Source organism: Podarcis melisellensis (genome assembly GCF_964234715.1).
Source record: "Podarcis melisellensis genome assembly, chromosome: 3".
In the NCBI taxonomy this organism is placed as follows: domain Eukaryota; kingdom Metazoa; phylum Chordata; class Lepidosauria; order Squamata; family Lacertidae; genus Podarcis; species Podarcis melisellensis.
The window spans coordinates 43,439,920-43,458,028 of record NC_138530.1 but is presented as its reverse complement, the minus strand read 5'-3'; the positions used below and the strand labels follow the sequence as shown (position 1 = coordinate 43,458,028).

The 18,109-nt window shown below is 40.2% G+C and overlaps 1 protein-coding gene across 2 annotated transcripts in view; it reads left to right on the top strand.

The window, feature by feature from the left end:
- Positions 1 to 18,109, top strand: part of SDCCAG8 (SHH signaling and ciliogenesis regulator SDCCAG8) — an 88,315-nt gene that overhangs the window by 38,942 nt on the left and 31,264 nt on the right. For both annotated transcript variants that reach the window (XM_081905817.1, XM_081905816.1), the window contains exons 14-15: positions 10,670 to 10,797; positions 15,863 to 15,971. In XM_081905817.1, coding sequence (XP_081761943.1) covers positions 10,670 to 10,797; positions 15,863 to 15,971 — 237 coding nt within the window. The remainder of the gene's footprint in view (positions 1 to 10,669; positions 10,798 to 15,862; positions 15,972 to 18,109) is intronic.

The window sequence follows — 18,109 nt, the reverse complement described above, 5'->3', positions numbered from 1 at the left end:
ATATATCTCTTGTGCTGCATAAGAGCAACTGGTGCCACTATAATTAAAAGACACATTTACATTCTTTCTATGCGAGGGTCATTAATTTCTTTCCTGGGGAACTGTAAACTACTAGTCTGAAAGAGATCGATTCTTCAAGACTTTAAATGAATATTATTTATTTGAAAGCTGAATCACTGACATTGTTATAATCATGTTTTCTACATAAATAAATAAACCCTTTATAGTCTCCTATATGCAAAAGGAATTTGTAAAAGAAAACGCTTTATTACTTTACCCTGGATCCAGCCCTAACATGGCATAGAAATAAAGACGAGGAGCAGAAAAACCTCAAATGAGCAGTTACTTATATCTTTCCCATCTGGTAACTCTCTTCCGTCCCTGGTCTATTTGATTATGACAGGGAGCAAACTTCTTCCCTGCTCAGTAGATGCATTTTATCCATGGCAGCATGACTGCCACATCAACTGTCCCACTACTCTGAGTCCTGTCTGCCTCGTTCCTGCAGTCTGTGAGCATTTTGCAGCAGTGCAGCTGGTATATGGCTTCTTGTCCTGACTATGGCTATTCCATGTTGCCAGCAGAGCGTAACTTGTAAGAAGCTCTAAAAGCAATTAGGTGCATAGGTAAGAGGATAGGACGCTATACAGCAGACCTTTCTGGAAGAGTTTGAACCTTCTTATTCCCTTGGTCTTCTAGTAGAGTAATTGAAAACCCAAGGGGCATATTATTGTAAAGACAAGAAGTATGCACGATACATTAAAAATCAGATCCCGAATTGAATATTTGTGTAAATAATGTTTAAAGCTTTTTGAGGATCCATTTATGGCATATTAAAAGATTATATTATATTGTTGCTGTTCAGGGAAAGGCTGAGACTAGATATTTTGTTGATAGTGTTGGATAGCATTTTTTAAACAGTTAACGAAGTGGAATGGTGTTTCTGCTAACTTTCTGACACATTTTTCTCCATGGTAAAGAAAGCTACCTTGTAATTTGGATATCGCTCAAGACAACAGTTTGTAAGGTGTTTATTTTTCCAGATAAGTAAAACCGTTTAAGAGGCTGGTTAATAATTCAATCGTATGTGGCTATCGGAACCAATTTATGAAAAGCAGATGCATGCCTGAATAGCTCTGCATAATAGATCCTGGGAACAATATGAAATGTCTCAAAGTAGCTGCACGGCTCTTTCTGTTAACTTGCGGAAAGTACTTGAATAGCAATCTGGATACTCACACGGACCAAATGAGTGACATTTTTTAAAAGAAAAATTATCACTGCTGTTTTTTAAAACGTGACCAGGTTAGTTACTAACCTAGCTGTAGCTGTTATTTAGTTCTAATGTAATACTGTAACACAAAATATTATACACTAAGAATTTCTGTGTGAATGAGGTCATTCCTCTGTTCTTTTTGAATCCTTAATTATGTAATTTTGTTCATAAATTTCCATCTCATTTTTGCCTTAACTTAAACAAGCTGTATTTTATTTCTGCTTTTCTGCACTCTTTTTGTCATGATTTTCCCTTTTTTCTATTGCATTGTTGCTAAATAGGTAAACTGCACTGTGCAAGGTTTTACAGAGAGGGAGAAATTATTATTATTATTACTATTATTATTATTTTGCAGGATTTTAAAATGGCCATTAAATATCCTCTTATTTTACTTCTCTATTGTCTTCTCCACACTGAAAAAGTAATTTTCACAAATGGATAACTGTCCAGCTTTGTCTTTTGCTAGGGATTAAATCTATGCCGACAGTTCTTTTGACAATGACCTTGAGGGGCTTTGCATCTTGAAGAAGAAAGCAGAAGCTTGCGGTAAACAAAGTTCACTTCTGACAGATGGATTGAATGACAGAAAGGTTGCGAGTGCCAGAATAGCCCTGGCAGAGGAGGAAATGTTCAGTGGAATCCAACAGGAGAGGAGGTGTGAACAGGTGCAGGGTTGCTGACGGAAGGGGAACCAGATGGAAGGAGCCAGAGCCAGTTTATTTAAAGGAAAAGGCAGAAAACACTGAAAGGCTGCACAATCAGTGGCTAAAAGTGTGCATGGAAGAAGGTAAAAAGCAGACAGCAAAACTGCACAGTGGGATATCAAGCACTTAGCGTAATGACAGTAATTGTGAGTTTAGTTGGAAAGTTGCTATTAAAATCCATTCATCCATTGCTCTCAATAACATAAAGTGTTTAAAACACTTTTTAAATTGAGAAGGATATTGCTTTGTCTGTCAATTTTTTGTAATGTTAACACACAAAAGTTCTGATTAGGAAAATGTTGTAGTTCAGGCAAGCCAAATCAAGATGATAGCAAGATAAGACTTGAGTATTATCTACAGTGTAATCTCCAGATTTTTTTATCCCTTTTGTGAGAAAATACTACATTTTGAGAGAAAAAAGAGAAAAAACCACCCTACCTCCGAAAATCATATCTTCTGTGAAATATTTGTAACTTATTGTGCATTTTTGCATCTGTTAATTGTTGCTCAAGCCTTGTAGAAAGGTGCGTTAATGTGTGAGATATGATAGAACCTCTAATTTTCTTATGACATTTGAGGTCAGCTTACACCTTTTTCAGTACTCTCCCATTAAGATGGACTTCTGAAGACCTGCTGTTTAACTCTTAAGACAAAGTCCAAAACTCCTATATCTGGCTAATTTGCTCAGTGTTGCAACTATGTGATGGATTATGAACTGGTGTTCAGTAGAGCTGGGTTGTGTATCCACCTCTATTTCAATAACTATTTGTAAAAAGTCATAACTAACCTATGTGTGTCTTCCTTAGGACTTTGATTTTTCTGCCATAGATTAGTATAAATGCTTAATTTTAAAAATAAAGAATTAAATACTTAGTAACAAAACATTTTCAGTATACATATAATTCCTAAAATAAATGTATTTTTTTCAAAATTTTATAAACAATAATTATTATTTTAAAAGAATCATCCATAGGAACATTAGCTTATTTTAAAGGTTCATTATATACTGCTGCTCTAAACTACCATGATTACATATGTATTCATCTGTACTTTTTATATGGCAATGGTTACCGCTGGCCAATGCATATCTGTTTTCTCCCACAAAATTATATAAATGAAGAACATTGTTTTTTAAATTGGTGCTACTCATTGCTCTTCCTTTTGACATCCTTTATGACTAATGATCTTTGACACATTTGTATGCTCCTATAGCATAAACTCCGTTGTAAGTTTAGCGCAGAATTGCCATCCTTCATTCACTCACTTTTTATAAGACATCCTCATGATCCACATGGCGCCATCATCTGTTCATTGCTGTATTTTCCCTGTGATTCTTCCATCTTTTCCCAGACTGTAGAAAGTCCTTTTCCCCCCCAGAAGAGTAATACAGTCCCCACAGGTGACCACTCTTCCACTAAAAATAAAAATGCGTTAGTTTCTTGCCCTATCATCGCTCAGCGCACATTCATAGGACGCTGCCTTACAATAAGTCAGATCATTGGTCCATCTAGCCCAATACCGTCTACACTTACTGTCTACGACTCTATGGTTTGGGCAGGGTTCTTTCCCAGCCCTACCTGAGGATGCCAGGGATTGAACCTAGAACCATCTGCATTCAAAGCAGATGTGCTATGGCCCTTCCCTGTTATAACAATTGTGGTTAGTGCTAATTTTATGACCCAATTTTTGTTTTTAAAATCTTTTAATTGCCCTAAAATGCCTTACTGGTTATAATTTTTTAATGAATTATAGCATCAAAGCACCATAATACTATAGCATTATGGCAGTATAACGCTAAATCCCTGTTCCATAAAGAAGAAGAAAAGGCTGGAAAAGTGATTTTAAAATAGGGTTATAAAATGTCAGTTACAATTTCACTTGTGCTACGAGTTCCCCCATCTAAAAGCAGCCTTAGTAATGCAGCTATTGAACACAGTGCTCTAGTTCTGGGCAGGACACTGGTTTTACCAGAATGTACCAGTCAAGTTGGGAAAAGCAGAGGTTGATAAGACTCTCCATGGAGTCTTTTTCTCTCCCATGGCCTTCTGCTGGAGGCATGCGTGTGGAAGTGCTTGGATTATTGCCGGAGTGGCACTGTTACAGGTGCCACATAATACTCATTTCGCATTTGTAAGATATCAATCCTACCCTTTGGAACTCCCTGCCTATTGTCATCATGCAAGCACATGCCTGCTAAAAACATTTTTGTTTAGCTACCCAGATACCCAGATGTAGGGGGAAAATACATATGTTTTAATATGTGTTTAGCTTATAACTGATATAAATCAGAGTGGCTGGGAAAACCCAGAGAGAAGGACGTGCTATAAATATCATCATCATCATTATCATCATCTTTGGCGATAACTCATAGCTGAGTAAGATTGCTTTCCATAAACACGGTTTTAACAATGAGTCCGTAAATGACTGTGGAGGCCAATTCTGAATCCACATGTCCTTCCACAGTGGTGACATTGGTTTCAGGGCGGGAGTTGATCACGGTGTAGATTTTCCAAGCGCTCCTTCTTCTTAGCACATTTCTCCCTTGCGCCCTGAGTTCGAGTATCTTCAAATTGCATGACACCTTTGGTAAAGGCTGTTCTCCAATTGGAGAGCTCACAGGCAATTAATAATAACAACAACAATAATAAATATAGCTGTTTTTAACTTTTTGCTGATAATTTTATTGTTTCACTCTTTTTGTAAACTGCTTTGAGGTGGAGATTGTTGTTTTACAATCAAGCGGTATATAAACTTTATGAAATAAAATATGTTGGCCCATCACGTATTCCATATGTAGATCTTACCTGTGCCTCTCAAAGGTTATACCCACAGGGTGTCCATCTGTGGTCCATATCTGCATCGCTGGGAAGGAATGGAGCCACTGGTTGTACATAGGGGACTCCAAGAGCATGATGCAGTGCACATGCACCAGAACAAGGGTTGAGGAATGAGGAGAGACAGAAAATGGCTCAGTGGAATTCTATAGGATGGAGGTTGGATTGTGCCGTTTCGGGCCTGTAGGCACATTTGCAAACCAGAGGGGCTGTTGTGGACAACACTTCAACCAAGCACACACCACAACCTATTATAGTGATTATAATAGAATACTTCTGTCAAGCTTAATTTCTGCAGGGAGAGGGAACCATATAGGTGCCTGTAAATGCCTTTTCAGCCACCTATGTGCCCATGTGTGCCACGTTGGCTAGCCGTGCCTTAGTATATTATGAAAAATTCTGCAGCATCTTGAAATTTGGTAAAACATTTCTGCGATGAGCTTTTCTGCTTACTGTTAAAAAAGCCTCACTGATCTCAAATGCATCAATCTAAAAAGTAACTCCTGTATTACTGAATTTTTTAACAATGCATTTCAGCTAAGGAAACCAAGATGAGTCATCTTCAGATTCAACAAACTGTTTACATAATTATTGAGTTAAAAAATAGCCCAGTGTTCCAGACAGAGAGGTGTGGGGTTTTTTTGTCTTGCTGGTAGAAATGCAGTTCTAACGTTTGAATCTAGCACACAGAGTAAATTATCAAATATTTTCATATTACAAAAAGGTGGGAGACTACATGATTCCTGGGCATTTTGAGACATTTATGCATGGAAATGCTGGTGGCCTACCACCCATTTCCAGCTCCTGCCCTAGCTTCCTGTGTAAGAGACCGTGGCTATTAGGGAGTGGAGTGGAGTTTAATACTGGTACCCTTTGCCTGGACTCTCCTCCCAGCACCCCCACCTGCAAATGCTTTATTGACATACTACAGAGGCTTCTGAAGTATTCCCTCATTATTATTATTTTGTAAAATGCTTATTTACAATGAAGCAGTAAATAGTTTTCATGTAGTATGCTGCTTAGTGAAACACTGAGCTCACTTTCAGTGAGGTGCCACGTTGAATCTGGGAAACACAGCACTTACAGTATCCAGCTTTCTTGTAGTTTGTTTGCTGTATCAGAAGCAGTATCTCATGTGGTGCTTTGCAGCATTCAAGAGACCACTTTTAATCCAGCAGGTATCCTGAAAAATGAGGGAATTTCCTCTCATTTCATCGTGATATGGGAGGTAAAAGCTGGGATTAAAGCTGCAGAGGCAAGAGGGCACATTCGTAGCAAATCCCAGCATTCATGTTGGTCAGGCAAATAGATTTCCTTTCCAGCTGTCTGAGATTCCTCAGCACTAGATGAGAGAACATCCATAGGCTTCTAAGCATGTTTTCCTGTAGGTTCTGGGGTATCTTCTCATGTAGCACTGAGCCAGGAAGTCACCTTGATATAGATGTTACACAGCATTTTAAACTCTGGAACTGTCTCCCAAGTATTTAGTACTTGTGTGTGTTGCATCAAGTAATAAGGATGTATAATTCTATAAACTGGCACTTTCCCCTAATGTACTAGTGTTAGATCCTTTCCTGCTTACCACGAATATTAACTTAAAGGAGGAGAGCAACTATATATAGGCAGTGTTCTTTCTTTTTCAACACAGTATCTACATAGCTGTCAACTTTTCCCTTTTCTTGCGAGGAATCCTATTTGGAATAAGGGAATTTCCCTTTAAAAAAGGGAAACGTTGACAGCCATGGGTATCTATGTGTGTTAAAAATCTGATGTAAAATATATAGAGTGATATCTCACAAGAGAGCTAACAGACTCAACCAATAGAATTTAAGCTAGCACTTATGAACTAAGAATTTGTTCTACAGTGTATATACATCCCTCTCCAACTGCAGTCCTTACTTTCACATCAAGAAATCCTCTCACAGGAAAAACTCGTGCACATTGATGACCATGCTCATATTGCATTATACTACAAACTGTCCTCTCTTTTAATAGATGTTCCCTTTTGTTCTTGCTGCTCTGAACAGGGGTTGTATCCAATGTTAGTCTTACTCAGGGTAGAACCACTGAAATTAATCGGGCATGGTTAACTTAGGTCTGCTCTTAGTAGGATCAGTACTGGCTCCAACCCCAGAGTTCTCAAATAACCACCAATCTCCCAGTGTGGCAGAAGTCTGATACCAGGCCTGAGATCACACACAACTTTTTCAGTCCCCCTAAATGGAGAAAGACAGGTCTGCACCAATTTAGTCTCTTTGAAGTAGTAGTTATCTCTGCTTCCCTTTCCCTTGCCTCTGGCAGGAGAGGTCTACAATAACAACAGAATATTCATTATGCCACCCAAACCACTCCTCTCATGGATAGTCAGTTTTATGCTAAAGCCACTGCAACCTAGAAATAAGGCCTTTTCTGGGGCACATGAATATAAGTGATACATGATTGGCAGACAATAAGGAATGAATGTGCTTCCCTAGAAACCTCAAAAGGCAACTTATAGTAGGATCTTAAAATAAGTTCCATAAGAGTTCAAAGTGTTCTCCTCCTCAGGGACAACTAATGTGAGGAAGTATTTCAGGCTAAAAAGTATGTTACATTTAGGGTATTGTATGACACAAACTGACAAATAAAACATCCCACTTCCAGTTCTTGTTCCTCATCAAAAGATGTGGTGAGGCAGCTTTCTCTTCCCACTGTCATCTAATCAGAAATAAGGCCTAGATTGCCAGAGTCTCCTTATAGTTTCGTTCATTTTCTTTAGCCATCAGGGCTTCTGTGAATCTTTCCTTATTTAGATGCAGGCATGGATAAACTATGCTTGCAGATCAGGAATGTAACTGATTTTGTAGTTACAAATGCAATATTGATCATTTCCCCCTCCATTAACATTTACTTTGCTGAAATATTTCTTTAAGTTTTCAAACAGCTTCTGTAACCTTCAGATAGGCAGCCTCCGTGAGGAAGATCACCTGCATTGGACATGGGAATTAGGTCAGATCAGGCATAGGTAAATTCCGGTCCTCCAGATGTTTGGGACTACAATTCCCATCATCCCTGACCACTGGTCCTGTTAGCTAGGGATGATGGGAATTGTAGTCCCAAACATCTGGAGGGCTGGAGTTTGCCTATGCCTGGGTCAGATAGACACAATACACTCTTAATGAAAGAGCATGTACTTGACTCCCTGATCTACCTACCTTTATAATCTATTTTACCTGTAATGGATACCATCTTTAATAGATAACTTACCTGTGATAGATACTACAATCTCAAAGAATGGAGCAGCTTTCCCTATCAGTGGACAAAACACAGAAAGATGCAAGATTAGAGATGTAGAATTGGCTTATTCTTTGCCTGCCCTGTGTTTCCCAAAAGAGAGGAGGAGCTGCCCCACTCCATATGCCTTTGGAGCAGCAGCACTGCACTGTTTCAAAGCAATAGTACCGCTCTTAGTTCATAGCTGTCAACCATCCCTTATTTGACTTTCCGCCAAATAAGGGATGGTTGACAGCTATGAACTAAGAGCGGTAAATTTAAGGGACATCATCAGTAAGGGACAGCAGCGGGACACGGCGCTGGGATAAGGCGCTGCTGTCCCTTACTGATGATGTCCCTTAAATTTCCTGGGTTTCAAAGGTAGCAGCTCCTCTCCCTCCCTCCCTGCCAGCCAGGGAGGAGGGAGGCTCCAACTGTGTTGCTTGGCTGCATTGCTCACCCAATAAGGAGTCTAAGAGCGACTGGGAAGTGGAGCTTGCATGCCTTGTGCCGATCAAATCGGCCGCGTTGCCTGGGGACTCACCTTTGCTCAGCACTTCCCAGCGGAGAGGTGACGGTGGTTTTCCTTGCTGCATCCCCTTTGCCGGGTTGCTGCGCTGTGGGAACCACCGCTTGAGGCTTCATTTGGCTGCTGGCTGGGCTTTCTGCCTTTGGCTCAGAGGGGCTCAGAAGTTGAACATACCTGTGCTCTGAAAATCCCTTATTTTGGCAGCTGATCCCTTATTTTCGAGGCTGCTGGTCCCTTATTTTCAAATCTGTAAGTTGACAGCTATGTCTTAGTTGTCTTTGCCTTATAGTAATGGGAGAGAATTGTTTTGCCAGAGTCTGTGGAGTGCTGCTCCAGAGCTGATCTGGTGCATTGCAACTCCATTCTGCCTGTTTATGGATGTGTGTGCACTCTGCATCTCACCCTTGCAAGAATCAGGGGCTTACACCTGATTAAGTAGCAAATGCAATGGTAGCAATCAACTGCAGTTTAACATGGCGGAATCAACCTCAGCTTTCTCCTGGGCTTGCACCAACCCACCCACCTCTCCTCCTCTTCCGTAGCTGGTTGATGTGTAGCAGCTGCTGCTTTTTAGAAAAAGAAAGGCGTAACCTAATTCTGAATGCCTTACAATTTCCCTCTTTTCTTTGAAATTCTAAATGGGCAGAAGGGAGAGGAGAGCCGTGGATCAGATCCAAGCAATTTTGAAGGAATCTGATTTTCTAGATCCATTCCGTTTGGGGTTTAGGCAGTTTTGGCACAGAAACTGCTTTCGTTATCCTGCCTACCTCTGCTGGTAGGCAGGGGAAAGGTGTCCCTGTAAATTCTCCTTGACCTCTCAGCCAGCAGCTTTCAATACCATCAACCATGGTATCCTTCTGGAGCAGCTGTCTAAGTTAGGGGTGGGTGGCACCACTTTGCGATGGTTCTGGTCCTACTTGGATGGTTGTTTCCAGAGGCTGATGGAAGTGCTGTCCGTCCCTGTGGAGCCTTCAATATGGGGTTCCTCAGGGTTCAATTTTATCCTCTGTGCTGTTTAACGTAGAGGTCTAGAGGGTGGCAGCATGAGAATGGGCCTTTTTGTGGAATGCTTTCTATAGGGAGGCTTGCCTGACACCTTCATTATGTATCTTTAGGTGCCAGGTGATAATGTTTCTCTTCAACCAGGCCTTTGACTCATTAACATTCTATGTCCTTTTAAATGTGTTTGTGGGAGGGGGTATTGTTTTTTGTTTTTATTGTGTATTTAGCTGGCATTTGACCCTCAATAACAGTGCCCGGGCAACTTTTGCGTCTGGATTTTCACTTTTTGAAATCTGGCAACCCTATCCAGAGCCGCCACCCAGACTCTTAACATAAGACTGCTTATGACCTTGCAGTCTTTGCAAAATCTATTATTGGCGATTAATTTTTGTTATTTTGTTTTTATTATACCTGTACATTTCTGAAAATGTCAAACTGATGAAAAGCTGTGTGTTTCTTACCAAAGTTGATTTTTTTGGGGGGTGGGGGTCAGAATTCATGAACAAAAAGTCATCTTTGGAAAGCAGAGCTGCTCTAATTTGTGACTTTGCCATATGAAACTTGATCAGAACATTCTCAGTAGGAAATTGGGGCTAGCAAATAGCAATCTGCCTCCATATATATGCAAAGATGTGAAGCATGCAGCATTATTAGGGGGGCCACTACCAGTCTACCAGTATTTTGAACATTTGCTCCTTACCCTCTGAGTTGCCATTGATTTGATCTTTGCATTTGACCCCCTGATGCCTACCAGTCCACCCCTTTCCTGCCTCTTCATTTCTTTAGGATAATATCTTAATTGCTGCACATGCAATGGTATGATCAAAATGTAATATATTATTGCCTTTGTTTTGTTGCCTTTTAAAATGCTTGGCCTTGATGTTTTATTAATTTGTCATTTTATTATTTATTGCTTGGGGTATTAAACAGCACACAACATACAAATGAATGTAAATCATTCTTTGACATATAGACTTATCACTTATTTTTGTTTATAAATACGTTTGACATTTCTGCGTGCCCCCCACTTCTTCTTCGTCTTCTTCTTGTTGTTGTTCTTCTTTTTTAATAGGTTAGAAAAAGAGAACATTCAGCACAGCTTTAGCAATGAGGCAAAGACCCGAGCCCTTCAGGCCCAGCAGAGAGAGCAGGAGCTGACACAGAAGATGCAGCAAATGGAGGCCCAGCATGATAAAACTGGTAGGTGGTAGGGAAAGATTAGAGCCTGGGCATTCACTCACAAGCCCGGCCCACGCCTTACTGTGAAATGACATCAGGAACACCTGTAACCTTTGGCTGGCCGAAGGGAGCAGATGCTAACTACACCGGAGATTCCGAATTACATATTAGTTAGCGTTTAAAAGAGAAAATGGAAAGTATTGCCCACTGTCTGTTGATTTCAGAGTGCTGCTCTCACATCTGTTGCACCATCTGGATTATGAGTTTATTTACCTGTGTTCAAGAAACGTAAAGCTGAGAGGGACCACAACAAAGTAGAAAAACAAAGGACTTGTTTTTGGCTGGATTTTCAGGCACACATGTTATATAAAGAAAATAGCATCAGAAGCTCTGCAGGAAATGCTCTGAGCTTACAGTTAAAGTCTCTTGAATAGCATTGAACAGTTCCCACAGTACACACATTATAGCTACTCTAAAAGCTTAATGAGTTTGCTTCAGAATCCAAACTGGAGAAAAGCTTTAGCCATTAATCGGTACTTAATTCACTGTCGCAGCTGGATGTAATTCACTGGCTCCAAATTAATATGTTCCTTTATTTAATCTTTGCAGGCTCACACATTTTTAGAATTTGTATTTTCTGTCCTCCTCAAATCTAGATTTAATCCTTTGCAACAGTGAGAGAGAACCTGAAGAATGCAGTTTAAATTGATAAATATAGGACATTGGTAACAGCTGGCAGCATGACTGGAACCTGATGTGCTTCAATATTTTGGCACAGCTGACCTGTAATTCCTTACCTTTTATAGTATGAAAGTAAAGCGGATTTACAGAATTGTTGACAGTCAAAATATTATGTGTGGTCCTTTTATATCGGGGGTGGACAAATTGCTTTTCAGGTCCACATCAAAACTATATCATGAGCTGTAGAATGGCAGCAAATTTGCATATTTAAGCTGTAAGTAGCATTGCTCACAGAAAATAGGCATAAATTGCATATTTTAAAAACCTGAATTCTGAAACTACAGTTGGTGGATGTGTTGCTGTTGGCAATTCAGTGAGCCCCCAGTAATGCATTTAAATGTGTGTACAGACTATAAATGTTGCTAATCAGTTTAGTAAGACGGAGAGTCATATTTCTGTATTTGCCTTTTTAGATCATATCCCAACCCTCCCATAATCTCTGTATCTGGCTTAACCAACTATTTATCATTTATTGAAAGAGAGGAAAAATAACAAATAGCTCCAGTTCCCACTGAAAAGTATATAAAGTCCCCCAAAGTAGACAGTCACTTTGGGGGAGTTGCTCATGATCTGGGTGTACGTTATGCCTTGATCAGGCCCTCACTTGATCCCTTAGCCAGGGGAGAGGGGGAAACTAGATCCCTGGTGGGACAGAGAACTGGCCAGATTAGAGGTAGCAGTCAGTTATCGGGGCATTCCAGAAATTCAGAACTGATGTCAGGCATGGGGAGGCCGTCCAAAAGTGGGTGTGGTCCAGTAAGCAAGGTCATAAGGCGAAGCCAAGGTCAAACACAATGGAGTATTCTAAAGCTAGGCAGCATTCCAAGAGCAAGGTATCAGCAGAGGCCAGCAACTCAGGGTTCGTTGGCATAGGAAACAGGAACAAATAGCTGGGCTGCACAAAACTAAGCACCTGTGTTGTTCCAGCAACAAATAGGCTTCAACTGGGCGCTTATGCACTCTGGTCACCCAGACCTAGGTGCAGCTGGGAAGCCCAGTCTGCCAAGATTTCCTGTTTCCAGGAAGGGTTCCTTATTCCCTGAGGAGCCTAGTTCTTCTGGGCTTTCAAGTATGCACAATAGACGACTTCCTGTGCCTACATTTTCTGATGTGATGTTCCCTATGGATTTCTGAGCCCAATTTCAGGTATTAATGTTGCAGTATAAAACTTAAAACAGCTTGAGACCCAAATAACTAAAGGAGCACCTTTGCTTATAGGTGCCTACCTAAATCTGCAGTCCTTCCCATTGTCCCTTTGTCAAGTAAACTGCATAGTGTGATGGCATGGAATGAGGTTTCTGTGGTAGCACTCCGTCTCTGAAACAATCTCTCCCTGGAGATGTGCCTGGTCCCAACATTTCTCACTTTTCAGGGCTTTTTAGAGTGCTCTTGGTGATGGTGGAGAGTGTGTGTGTGTGTGTGTGTAGTTATTTTAGTTTATTTTAGTCTTCTGATGCTTCATTGTGCTTATGTTATCCACCTTTTGAGGGAATATGGTGTTGGTGGTTTTACGATTTATATGACTATTACTTACGTTACTGTTTTATGCTGCTGGTTTTGTTTTAATATTATTGATAATTATAATATCGTTTTATCGTTATAAGCTGCTTTGGTTTCTTTGATAGAGAGCAGGGTATTGAAATTTTAGATAAATATTGATTGAATGAATATATTTGTCCTTTCATTGTTCAGAGGAATTTCTTGTCCTGGCAATCACAGTTTCTGCTTAGGTACTCAGTGACTAGATGCATTGCCCTGGAGCACATGTGTGATCTTGTCTAGCTCCTGGGATGCTTCTCAGAGTATACCATTCTTAGAACAAGATTGTCTTGCCTTTCTTAACATCCTTTGCTAGCCTGGATTGCTAGCTCAACACTGAACTGACAGCCATCTCAGTTTCAAACTGTGTTCTGTTTGAATTATGCAGCAGTGACACCAATCCTAGCAGGCCAATCTTTGCTAAAAATGAATGCAATTATTTGCTTTATGGCTTCATTCTACACAAGTGTATGAAGGGAAAGGGACTATTTGTGGCATCTCTCTGCATTCTATACAGCACTTCTGCGTATAAGCAGCTGTGACTTGGCATAGATGTTCAGAACAAGTTGTCATTTACTTTTTCCTTCCTTATCTGTAAGATCTCACTTAATTTGCTTGCTTTGGAGAATAGTATTTTGTGCCCATTGATATTTCTAATATGAATAACAAGAAAGGAAAAGTTAAGACATATTGAACACAAATATCTCATCTCAAATGCAATTATATTAAATTGCTTCACAGATGAAGGAACTAGAATTTTATCTGCTATTTAATTGAATACTCTGGTTTGTTTTGTTTTTCATATAGAGGTCTGATCATAGTGCTTGCCATATTCCATGTTTCCCCTTGACATTTCATTTGATGAATTAGTGAATTAAAATCTTCAATAATTTAAAACTGAAAAATTCAAGATTTTTGCTATGTTGTGAGGTACAAAATTTCAAAGCTCAATTCTCTCCCCACCCCAACCTATACCCATGGCCTTTTTCACATATCTTGTCTCCATTTTCCGGTGTTTCCCATGTCTACAGTAAATTGGAGCTGTTGGCTAACAACTGCAAGAAGCTGTTCAGTTAATAATTTCAGTTACATATAAGGAAAATATTATATTTGCACTTTCTGAAGATTGGTCAAGTTATGGTGTCTTCATACCAACTTTCTGTACCTTCAGTTTTCTCTTAAAGACATCTATATTGTGCTGTACAAGTCCTCCTGAATGAATGTATCAAATATACTTCCACATATTCTGTGATCCATCCAGCAAACTAATATGACTCAAATGATAGCTTTTGTCTATCTCATGTGGAAGTTAGTTTGATTACATTAGCTGGTAGAACATGAAATATATTTTCTAAGGTCAGGTATTTGACCTCTAGACCACTGTAGTTTGGTGCTATGCAGATGTCCTTGGCAAGGGACCATATAAAAGAATTTAGCAATCAAAAGAGGAATGTGTTTTGGTATCACTGGAATAATCTTTGTAGTACTATAGAACAGTATATAGAGACAGACCATAATATGAACATGTTAATGATTATCTGCTGTGAAACTGCTCATAAGATTCATAACAAAAAAAAATTCCTTCCAGTAGCACCTTAAAGACCAACTAAGTTAGTTCTTGGTATGAGCTTTCGTGTGCATGCACGCTTCTTCAGATACACATGAGTGTATCTGAAGAAGGTGGCCAGACCACATGAGTGTATCTGAAGAAGTGTGCATGCACACGAAAGCTCATACCAAGAACTAACTTAGTTGGTCTTTAAGGTGCTACTGGAAGGAATTTCTTTTGTTTTGACTATGGCAGACCAACACGGCTACCTATCTGTAACATAAGATTCATGTGGAACTACAGAACACTTAGTCATTGTAATTTCTCCTAAAATCCATTACATTTAGGACTGCTGGAAAGTGTGTAATGTATGACAATATATATGCATCCTGTTTCATACACAGAATTACTTTCCATGTAGGAATTTTATCAGTTTGAACTAGTGCTGATGGTAAATTTCTCCACTTTCACCGACCCTTTCACCAGGGATGGATTGGAGCCGGGAATAAATTTTGGTTATTTTTCTTGAGCTCCAAAATGTTGGGTTGTTTTGGGGGAGGGGTTTGTGGGGGATGATGGTCTTATCATTGCAGGAGCTTGCTCTGTATTTTTCCTTTGTTTAAAACAGTAGAAGCAGTGCATTGTCCTCACTAAGTCATTCCAGAGGTACTTTGGGAAGGCAGCATGGTGGCCAGACCACCACTGGAAATTGGAATGGCATTCAACTGTCAGCAGACCCACTGAAATTGATGGACATGACTTAATTGGGCCTGTTAATTTTAATAGGTCTACTCTGAGTAAAATTGAATTCCATCCATCATGACCATAGCTACTGCCACCAAACCCTCAAAAAAAAAGGAAGCACAAACCATTTCAGCCCTCAAACCTTCCCGCAAAAATCACAGTCCCTATTCTTGGGATTTCAGGGTGTTTCACTACAGCTCAGGTTTGAAGCAACGTTAAAATGGGAAGGGGGAGACAAAAAAAATGGTAGGGGGCTTCTCTCACACAGATTTAGTCATGGGCAAGTAAGATCAAGATGCTCAGGAACAGGCTTGAGCGTGTGGTTTTCTTACCACTTTTGAAGGGACTTTCGTATTATGACTTTCCATAGAGATTCGGATGTCAATTTCTTTAATAGGTTCTAGCGTTAATATAACACTTTAAAATGTTCCTTCTAAAATGTCCTGTATTACATTTCAAACTTTGTATACGTAGAATATAACATATGCACATTTTTTAATGTATGCTTTCTAGTTAATGAACTGGATTCCTTGCTGAGTTCGCAGAATGCACTCTTATCAAAATTAAAAGAAGAGTGCTGCACGTTGGCAAAGAAGCTTGAAGATATGACAGAAAAAAACAGGTAGGCAACATTTTTACTCTTTGTACACAGAGCTACTTGCAGGCTTACAACTTACGAGTAGCTAATAGAAATTTGTGAATTGATAAGCCATTTTTACAGCACTTATCTAGTTCAGTTTTAGTATTATGTTTCTAGTCTTCCATATTCCTCAACATATACATTAAATGTGAACAAAATCACATACACAACCAGGTCTGCCCCAGTGGTGAGGTAAGGTGAGCACTGGCAGATGAAGGTGGGTGCAGTCTGCCCTGGGTGTCTTTCCTGAGGGGGGGGGGGGGTGACATCGCCGCTCCATCCCCCTGGGCCGCTTGTGGCACACACACACCCCGGGGACGCTGGCGGCACGCTTCATCCCTGCTGGCTGCTAGCCCTGCCCCCAGGTGCATGGCATGCTGGCTCTTCCTCTGAAGGTGAGGCAGCTGCCTCGAATGGTAGAAGCCTAAGAGGCAGCACCTGCCTCACCTCCACCACCACCAGCACTGGTTTCCAAGGAGATCTTGCCAAAATCTTATAAGATCTCACGAGTGCACAAGGTCTCGCAAGATTTTGGCAAAATCTATCTGGAAGCTGGCACTGCTGTCAGTGCTTTGTGGATGCCACTGCACAATGCAGGTAAGAGAGCCATGGTACCAGCGGTGTGGCAGCAGTGGGGGGGGGGAGGGAGGGAGGCAGCATGTTCCCATTTCTCCTCAAGCAACCTGCTGCCCCTGTACACAACCAATGTGGGCAGACTACTTTCTTTTTCCATTTCTGTTCACTTAGGTCTTAGGATACAGTAACTTGATCTTTTAATGTAGTGTGAGCCACAGGAAAGCCCTCAGACAAATATCACATTCACACACCTGTCACATTAGAGCTACTTACCGCACGCCCAGCTTATACACAATTAGTGTTAATATACCTGTGGCACTAATGTAGCAACATGTATGTGGACAGGTGCATGTGGTAACTGTATTCAGACATGATAAAGACTACATAGACTGCTGACACATCTTTAAATCAAATCTTATATAGTGGTGCCTTTGAGGTACATATCCCTTTCCTCTTTGCCCACTTCTTGGTGAACATATAATCCCATCTTTCAAAAAGTAGGTACTTATATTTGATAAATGCCAAATGTATTGGCTGCATTGAGGCATCACAATAAATTATGGCCTATCTTGACAAACAGAAGCCTAACCTCCTTCTGGGCTTGCGTTGTTCCACCTCTCCTCTCTGCCTCCAGCATAGCTGGCTTGGGATATGGCACCTCACCAACACTCCTAAGAAGTAAGAAGTAGACCCAGCTTTGGGCCTGAAGCCCAGACATTTGTTAATATGCTTCAGAATGTAGTAAAAGATGCCCTTCTCTTCAAGTAGTGTGTGTTGAGATCTGTCCCCAAACTCTGATTTGTATGGAAGACTCACGTGGTTATAATAGTGTGCTATTGTTGAAAGAGCATTTCACTTTCTAATTGAGAGACAATATGGTGAGTTTCATTGCTCCAGTTAGATGATATATATTTAATTGTAATTGTTTACACTTGCTCCTTAACCAGCACAGTTTATTCTCTGATGCTGACTGGGTTTGTACCTATTTTGCTCTGTAGCTGTTGGCATTAGCACAACACTTTCTTCAAACTATACAGGGCACCCATGGACACCCAGAGCTTGGAGCAGGCCTAAGAGATGATTCTTAAATGCTTGCTAGTTTTTTTCAGCAATTGTGTAGCTTCTGCCAGGAAGTTTCAAAAAGAAAAGCCCTTTTCCAATTATTTGTAGTGTAGTACAGATAGATAGGTTTTGTGATTTCCCCTCCCCCCCCCCCAATCACAGGTCTCACCATTTTTCTGATTGTGCTTCACAAATTAATGCCTATTAAATACTCACTTGCTTTGGGTAAGATTGCCTAGGATTGGAATTAAAGATGCATAAAACATTTTGAGGTCTTCTGTTGAATATACTTAGGTTGCCTGAAGATGAATTTACGTTATAGAAGTGGGTTGCAAACATGCTTTACTGTATTCGGATATTACCTTAAGTAATGTATTAATAAAGCTAGCCTTCAGGCGTAATTGGTGTGTAGAATCTATAATAATAAAAATTGTAATGAGCGAAAATTTCCCTACATATATGGGCGGATCTTGGAAGTGCTT